Here is a 9,026-nt window from a genome sequence, read left to right as displayed (position 1 = left end):
TAACATCTTTAAAAATGGTCCACATCAAAAAAAAAAAAAAAAAAAAAAAGGAAGAAAATCTTGGAAATCAAACTTTCGGGAGGCAGGAGAGTGCTAAACATATTCTGGGTAGAAGACTAACTTGGCCGAATCAGAGACTTGGATTTTGGGACTAGGCTGACCTGCTGAGAATCCCTCCTCCACTTCCAGGCTATGCCTTTAAAGAATTTAGGAAAATTCCTCAGCTTTCAGTACTTTGGTTTCCTCATCCTTAAAACGAGGATAACATCACCCTAAGGCTAAAGGAGGGGTTAAATTGATACTGTAAGTAAACCAAGAATTGGTAGACAATGATGATGGTGTTTGTGAAGCCCAACTAGAAGGGCCTTGGATTTTCATGAGGCCCCTGTTCTCAAAGTGTGATCCCTGTAACAGCAACTCAGCATCGTCTGAGAACTTGTTAGAAATTCAAGTTCTCAAGCCTACCCAACACTTGCTGAATCACAAAGTCTGGAGGTGGGGTCGGCAATCCGTGCTTTTACGATCTCTCTCGGTGATTCCCGGGGCGGGCACTCACATTTGAGAACCCGCTGTGAGGGAATAGGGAGCCATTGAAAGTTTTGGACAGTGGAGTGATAGTGATAACAATGACCGTTGTGCAGACCATATATTCTTGTTTAACAGGATGAAACTACCTAACTGCTGGCTAGCTTCCAGAGTTGCCGTAAGAAGCCCGTCTGTAGGTCCTCAGTGATCTCTAGGCACAAAACTCGGGTTAGGACTCCTGGCCCCTGACACAGTGCGCAGCTACTGAGTGAGGTGCTCCTCGGCACAAGGCAGTTGGACGAGCCGCTCTGGATTCAGTTTCCGCTGAAAGTCTCAGGCGGGACCCGGCAGCCGTGTGATGCTCAGTGAAGCCCCAACCTAATCAGGCCACCGGTTTAGCCCGGAAAAGAAGAGAAAGGACAAGAAAACCAGGTAGGGAAACCGGAAGCGAGGGTCTTAAGGGGCCAGAATCTGGCGATGGGGGAAGGGACGGGATGGGAAGAGCTGGAGCGGGGGCGGGGCCGGGAGGACCCTCCTCCTCGGGGATGCTGGCGGAGCTGGGCGCGGCGGGCGGGGCGGGGCTCCGGGAGGGAGGGGTCGGCCCGCCCCTCCGCCCGGGGGTCCGGACCGGTTTCCCTTTGTCGCGGGCGCTCCCCACGCTCCCCCCGCTGCCCCTCCCCGCGCACCCGGCCCCGCGCGCGGCCGCCGTCCGGGCCCCACCCCTGCTGAATATTCACGCCGCGCCGCGCCCCTCGCCCCCAGCCCGGGCCGGCTCCGGGCGCGAGCGCGCTTCCGCCCGCTTTTCCTGCCGGAGGAGGAAAGGGGGAGCTGTTTGCTCTCCTCAGAATACGTTTTCGGTGTCCCGTGTCTCCTCCTCCCGCGCCGCCGCCCCCCGCCGCGCGCCCGCCTCCGCCTCCGCCTCCCGGTCATCTTTGTCTGGCGGCCTCGCGCTCCGGGCTCCACTCTCGGTGGCGCCGCGGCCCCTGGTCCGGGCCGCTCGTGCAGGCGCGCGGCGGGGCGCGCGGCCGGGGCCTGAGGCGCGGGCAACGCCCGGGGTCCTGCCGGCCGCCCCGGCCATGGAGTGAGCGCCGCCGCCCGCCCGCCCGCCGCCCCCGGCCTCGCCCGCGGGCCCGCGCCGCCCTCCGGGCCTCCGACTCCCAGAAACACACCAGAGACCGATTGATTGTGACCGGGTTTTGGGTGCCAAAAAGGGAAAATGGCGAACGACTCCCCTGCAAAAAGTCTGGTGGACATCGACCTGTCCTCCCTGCGGGTGAGTGGCGGCCGCGGGGCGCGGGGAGCCGGGAGCGGGGAGCCGGGGCCGCGCCCTGGCCGGCCGGGTGCTCGGGCGCCGCCGCGGGCAGAGCCGCGGGCGCGGCGGCCCCTTTGTCTGCCCGCGTCAGCGGGTGCGGGGCCCGGGGCGCGACCCTCCGCCGGAGCCGCCGCCCGGGACCCCGACCCCGCGTGCCCCGACCCCCATCGCGGCTCTCGGGCGCCGGCGACCGCGCCGGGCGAAGCCCACCTCTGTGGTCGCCGCCCTTTCTCTCCAGCTGCCCCGCTTCTTTTATTCATTGTTGTGCTGCTTTCCGATGCTCACCCCTCCCCTCCTTCTCCTCCAGGATCCGGCTGGGATTTTCGAGCTGGTGGAAGTGGTGGGAAATGGCACCTACGGACAAGTCTATAAGGTCGGTGTGGGCGCCTCCTTTGTTTCCCGGGGACGGGTTGAAACTTCTGGTCCGGGGGCGACGGGGAGGCTGATGGATACGCCGCCGCCCGGCGGCCACGCCGCTCGGCTGAAGTTGGGAGAGGGGTCTCGCATCGCCGTCCCGCTGTTTTTCAGCAGAGTTTATATGCACACTGGCCTGAAAAGACCTCATTTCCTGGCTCTCAGTTAAGGAAATAAGCTCCACTCTTAGGCATGCACTTTTCTCCCATAAAATGGGCAAAGCATTTTTGCATCCGACAACCTACATTTTTCCCCGTCTTTCCCAGATCTGGCCTTCGGAGTTGGTGTGTTAATTAAAATTCAGTAGAGGCAGGCCTTGCTTGTGATTATCCCAAAACACTGCCTTGGCTTCCTTGAGAATTGTCTTCGTGTTCCCTCGTTTGAATGCTCGCCAGGCGCCCAGGGAGCGTAGTTCGGTGCTATTTGCTTCTCCTTTATAAGCAGCGTGCATTCTACTGATGGGTACATGTTTTGGGGAACCGGGGAACGGTGTGTGTTTGGGCAACAGGAGCAGGAAGACTTACAGTGTGACGATTATACGGTCTGAATTCCAGGAATAACCTGTTTGACAGGTGTGTAATTGAAACAGAAACGAGGCAAAGCCCAGGAGTGGAGAGGGTGCCCAGACTTTACACCCACCCCAGGTCTTTCTCTTTTTTTTTTTTCATACCTGCCCCCTCGCCCCCAGCAGTAAATGAAACTAACAAATCTGGAGACTCCGAGTCGGCTCTGAGTAGCTGACACCTCGTGAGACTAACCCGTGCTGCGTATTTTACCCAGCGCACATTCTGGAGTTTCTGAGCAGCTCTAGGTAATGGAGGCGCAGGCCCTGAACGTTTGAAACAGAACGTGAAATTCTCCCTCTCCTGATTTGTTTCTTATTACTGAACGCTTTCTCAAAGTTATCTGCACCGGGGGTGTTTGGTAGCTGTTAGTGTTTTCTAGCTGGGTACAAGGTTGGGATAGAATAAAAAGAAAAAAAAAATCTTATGAAGCAGGGCTTTGTGGTTCGCTGTGAAGAATTGTCATTGTCTCATTAAAAATGGAGGGGGGGGGTTGGAAGCTGACTGTAGACATTTTCTTCGCCCAAATTAAGTGTGGATCCCATTGTCTGTTTTCTGCTCTGAGAATAGGGTTTCTCTATCTCTGGAAAGCCTCTCCCCAGCCCTGACTTACCCTGGCCTGGGCTGTGTCCCGGCCTGTGGCCTGAACTGGATGGAGTCAGTATTCTGAGGTGATCTCAAGTGAATCAGCATGTGTTTTGTTGGTTAACTGTTGGGGCCGGGGCCAGATTTTTGAATTTGAAAGAGAGCCCTGTGAGCTCAGCCTGCCGGGCTCAACTGAATTTGGAAGCTTTTGGAAAATTTTGGAAAAGATTGTGTTGCAACTCCCTGAGTGGTCTGCTAACTGGCTGAAAGATGTTCTTTCCCGAGCCCCAGTGTTTGTTTAAGCACCAGTCGGTTTTTTCTAACCCAGTTTTTCTGGCCAGATTCGAGTAGTGAGTGTGCCCTCGTCCAACTGAACTAGCCAGAGCTTGTTTTTGACCTGGTTACACAGTAGTTGGATTGTTTGCATCTTCTTTGGTCAGCGTGGATGTGAAGGCTGGTGAAGTAAACCAGGAGCCAGTGAAACCTGAACGGGTCTTAAAGGGTTTAAGAGCTGGGGGTTCTTTATAGGAGCAGGTGGGGCGGGTTCACTGCCGAGGGTTTCCCCTCCTCCTTCCCCCTTCGGTTTCATCCCCTCTTCCCCCAATCTTTTGAGATAGATTTGCTGAGCACAACATTTGGGGGAAGTTGGGATCCCCGACATTTGGGGATCGTGGCGGTGACCCGGCTCTCTGGCTCTCTCCCTATAAAGTCAGTACAGTTGAGGAGAAATTCTCAAATTATGCAAACTCGAGGAATTAAGCAATCTGTGCAACCGTGCCGTACAATCACGAGCAAGAGTGCTTGAGATTTTGCTCGCCTGCAGTTGTTTTATTATTATGGAGAATTTGAACCGGACACTAGGGAGAGAGAGATCACCAGTTTAACAGTTACCAGCACGTGACTAATCTGGTTTTGTCTGTAGTCTTCCCTCTCTCCATCCATTATCTTCACATAAAACCCAGATACCATTTCACCCATAAATGCTTCAGTATGTATCTTTTTTTGTTTTTTAGATAGTCTCAGTGCTGTTCTCACACCAAAAAAACTAATTCCTTCCTATCAAATATTCAGGTTTTTTTAAAAATTGAAGTATAGTTGACTTACAATGTGTTAGTAAGGTATACAGCAAAGTGATTCAGTTTTATATATATAGAGACACATATGTATGTGTGTGTGTGTATATATGTATATTTATATATATATATGTTTATGTTTTTCAGAGTCTTTTCCCTTACATGTTATTACAGAATATTGAGTAGTGTTCCCTGTGCCACACAGCAGGCCCTTGTTGGTTATCTATTTTATGTAGAGTCGTTTGTATATGTTCATCCCGAACTCCTAATTGATCCCCCCCACTTCCCCCTTCGGTGACCATAAGCTTGCTTCAGATGTTCAGTGTGAACATTTTCCTGATTATCTCATACATATTCTCTTACTATCACGAGAAGCTCTTTCATATTTATGAACTGATCCTGGGAAGTTTAGTCTTAGAGGTGGTGGCAATAGCAGAGACAGTTAACATTTCCATTCTCTCTTCTCTTTAAATGTGTACTTTCTAGAACCGTTTACGTCATGCCTAGGAGTTTAGGAATTTTGTTGGTACGATTTGCATATGGTGGTTTTGGGATTAGATTATTGACACTGTAGCATTTGTTTACTGTTGCTAAACATCCACTAGTGTGACTAGCATCAGATTTTGGAAAATACTTGTGTCTAATTTGTTTTTTATAGAGAAGCTTTTTTTTTTTTTAAACATAGCTTTAGGTGAAACACCTGTAAGCTGAACAACCTGTAGTCCTAATTTATTTCATTGTTATATTTTCTATTTTTTGTTTTTTCTATGAACCTTTTTAGTGATTGTGGTTGCTTATTTTTAGAAGACTATGGTTACATGAAGTGAATGAGTCGAGAGGGAGTTTTCTGAGTTTTGATATGTTCTATGAAAATGGCTTTCTTGGGGATAGTTTATAATTTTCTCCATCTGACAAAAATGGTAAATAGTCTGGGTATAGTTGAACAGTATGTAACTTTACCTTTAAAAAAGGAGCTGAGACACAGGCTGTATTCTATTTAGAGAAATTTATTTTTTGCTTTAGATTTCTGAGAGATCATAGGGAAGGATACTCATAAAATGTGAAAAAAATTGTGAATTTCTGTTCACAGGGTTTCATTCAGAGTACCATATATTTATAAAAGAAGTGTCTGTAAGATGATCTTGTGCATGTTGAGTAGATACAGTGAATTTTAATTATTTTCATCAAAGGGAGAAACGATAATGTGAAAAGTCCAAACCAGAAACGATAGATCAAAGTTTGTGTTTTTGGAGTTTGTTATTTTTAACGTTTATTTGGCCATTTTTGTTTTTTCCTTGGGGTGGCTACTGTTATTTTGCATCTTGCAAGCGTCCAGTGGCCATTGTTCCAAAATGTCTTGGCTAAAGGCAGGAAAATCCTGCATCTGGAATGGCATGGTAGGGACCCGAGGGGAAGTTAGGGAGTTGAGAATCCAGCAGGCTCACAGGCCAGATGGAGAGAGCATCTTGACTCTGACCCTGTCTGACCCTGTCCTTGGAGGAGAGGGCCTTGGTGGACTGGACACCTTGAAGGTTGAGGACGAGGCTACGCTAGGCCCGAAGATGGTAAGCAGAGCTAACCTGAGAGTCGGCCACCTGTTAGGCGCTGTGCTAATGCTGTCCCCCTCTTTTATTGAAGAAAGGGGGGTATGTGTGGCCAAAGGGCTGAGGGTGACCTTTGGGAATGGTAGTAGGGCTTGGGGGTAGTGGGCATCTCGGGAGGGGTTATTCGTGTTGGCATTGAGGAGGTCCATCATTCCCAGGCATTGAGGGGCCATTGAAAGCTTTGTCGGGATTGGGGATCCCTGGGAGTAGGAGCCTTGGTCAGGGGAACTTTGGGGAAGGAGCAGGTACGGTGGTTGCCCTGGGGCAGTGGTCTAGGAGAGAGGAGGGGAAGGAAGGCCAGGGCAGGGCAGTAGAGAGAAGAGTGTTGGGGTGAATTCTTGGGCTTTGCTCCTTGCTAAATCCACTCCTTCTCTGCAGGCTTTGGTGTGACCCTTTAAACGGGTCCCCTGTTTGCCTGCTAGATTAGGAGGAGCCTTGGGATTTGTGCAAGTGCTGAAATTGCTTTCGATTGCCATGTAAATTGTGTAGCTTTTTAAAGATCATCTTCCTAACGTTTTGGAGCAAGCACTTAAACTTTGGGGAGGGGTGTTCCGCAAATGTTGCTTTGTCAGGGTGACGCCTCTTGTTCTTAAATGGAGGTAAAGACATCCACTGGGGCAAAATAAATTTTGTAGAACTAGATGTTTTCCTTAGGAGGAGGTTTGATCGGCCTCTGAGTGGCATGTACGGACTTGTTCTGAGACACAGAGTCCCTTCACGCTGGAAGGATTCTGGCCCTGGGTTAAGGGAGGGGGGATGAACCAACCCTGCTGAACACACGTAGGTGTGTGGCTCTCTTAAAAAATATCAACCCAAACTTCCAAAAACTGTTTTGGCCCTAAACTAAATCAGGAACGTCAGAAGCCTTGCAGAAAAACCAACCAGCAGATAAAACCCTGCTCGTGATAGTTTTTTAACTCCTTATTGCTTGAAACTCTGTAATACAGTGTTTATTTGCATAGCTTGCAAGCTTGTATTTTGCCTTTTTTCTTGACCAAGTTTGGATCTATGTCTGTTTCTACATATTGACATTATCTGGGGGCACTTTTGGTACAGTGTGTGTGTTCATAGCTTTTTGTGGATTGGCCTTTGAAAAGCAAAGACGATTTCTGAAAAAATATATCCCACTCTGGAGATAATGAATCCCTGAGCAGGTGTGCCAAGCCAGGGAATAACCTAAGGAGTTTCCTTCCCAGGGAACTAAAAATATTATAAACTAAAATACATTTTAGCCTAGAGATGGGTGCTTTGACACATGCATTTCTTACATGGTCTTTTGTTTCTCTGCTTTCTTAGTAAATAAATACTTGCACCTGGTTGTGAACAGCGTCTTGAGCCAAGACATTGCCCACCCTCAGAGCATCAAGTGCTTTCCATCTCTCAGCTGCACTAGGTTTAGATGCCTGTGCTTCTTATCATTAGTAACAGTGCTTTCACTCTTTCTCTATTCTAATGATTTAAATTGGCAGACAGCAGTGCATGTAAATGATTGTGCAAGTGCACTGCTTTCAGACCCAGGTGGTTCCGGTGCCGAAGCAGGACTGTTGCCCAGAGGGCAGCACTGATACGTGATACCCTGGAAACTTCACTCTCATCAAGGAAAATGTACAAAAGTTGACTGTGTGGCCATTCACTGTATTGGAGTCAAGAACTTAATTTACAGTGAGTTCTCAGGATCAAGCACTACCTATTTAGAATTTGTGATAATTTTACGGGTCAAAACAATATTAGGTCACCACCTCACCTTTTAAAAATCAGTGTTTTAAAAACTTTGTTTCTCGCACAAGTAGCTAGATATATAGCTAGCGGCTTGTGGGTCATCCTGTAAAGTACTTGCAAATAATTGCTTTGAATATTTACTACAGATTTTTTGTGAATTCAAGTTGGTTTTAATACTACTCTGAATTACCAGTGTTAAAATATTAAGATATATTTAATATGTAATTTGGGACCTTATTACATAGTCACTGGGACGTGATTATCAGAGGGTAGAGATTACCTAGTACTTTTGGAAGATTTGATTGACAGTTATTTTGCTGTAATAATATGATAACACAAGAATTGAATCAGGATACATTTTTTGGACTTAGGGAGGGATGGCCAGGAAGAGAACGGAGACCAGGGCAATGTTATATTACCAGTGACCAGCGTGGCAGCCAGAGTCTTAGGTTTTTATGATATTCTGTTAGGAGGCTGGCTCGGTGATAAAAGTCTGCTGGCATCATTCAGAAGAGAAGTGAGTGATGTGTTGGCAGGGATAGAGTTGCGAGGCCCTGTTTTCTGTCAGAATTTCAAAAGGGAGGACAGAATGATAAGTTTTAGGACTTCTCAAAAGTTTTAAAAACTGGGATCTTAGAAACTCTGACATCTGCGTAGCATTGTGAGGAACTTAGACCTAATTTGGGGACACCAGTTAACCATACAGGGCTGGTTTCCTGCCACTTACAGTACTCACTGTGCTGCTACCCGAGCTGGGCCCTGCCTGCCTGGTCACACAACGGTGCAGGAAGCAGGCAGTGTGTTTACCCTCCAGGAGTGCAGGGAAGACGGGGTGGACACAGCGTGCCAGATGTGTAACATCAGATGTGTACCATCCTGTGATGGCTCTGTCTCCCCAGGCCCTCCACCCAGACACAGCCCATGTGCCCGACCCCGGAGAGCTTTCCAGCCTCCGCAGGGCTGAAATAGTTCAAACACGTGACCAGAAAAGCGAGGTGAAAAAACAGACACAGAAAATGCCAGCCTGAATCTTTTCTTTTAATATTTATTTTATTGAAGTGCAGTTGACCTACAGTGTTGTGTTAGTTTCTGCTGTACAGCAAAGTGATTCAGTTATATATATTACACACTCTTTTCATATTATATACACATTCTTTTTCATATTCTCTTCCATTACGGTTTATCACAGGATATTGAATGTAGTTCCCTGAGCCATACAGTAGGACCTTGT

General features: G+C 48.4%; 1 protein-coding gene across 25 annotated transcripts in view; it reads left to right on the top strand.

Annotated features, from left to right (window-relative positions):
• Positions 1–1,425: 1,425 nt before the first annotated feature.
• MAP4K4 (mitogen-activated protein kinase kinase kinase kinase 4) overlaps positions 1,426–9,026 on the top strand; it is a 171,125-nt gene continuing 163,524 nt past the window's right edge. For 5 of the 25 annotated variants that reach the window (XM_060027236.1, XM_060027238.1, XM_060027235.1 and 2 more), the window contains exons 1-2: positions 1,438–1,798; positions 2,145–2,210. In XM_060027236.1, coding sequence (XP_059883219.1) covers positions 1,742–1,798; positions 2,145–2,210 — 123 coding nt within the window. In that variant the 5' untranslated portion in view covers positions 1,438–1,741. Of the gene's footprint in view, positions 1,799–2,114; positions 2,211–9,026 lie in introns of those variants that run through there. The other 20 variants (XM_060027249.1, XM_060027254.1, XM_060027253.1 and 17 more) reach the window with 9 other exon arrangements.

Source organism: Delphinus delphis, chromosome 12, assembly GCF_949987515.2.
Source record: "Delphinus delphis chromosome 12, mDelDel1.2, whole genome shotgun sequence".
NCBI classification, from domain to species: Eukaryota; Metazoa; Chordata; class Mammalia; order Artiodactyla; family Delphinidae; genus Delphinus; species Delphinus delphis.
The sequence above is the reverse complement of the archived record's forward strand: the minus strand, read 5'-3'. Positions and strand labels throughout refer to the sequence as shown.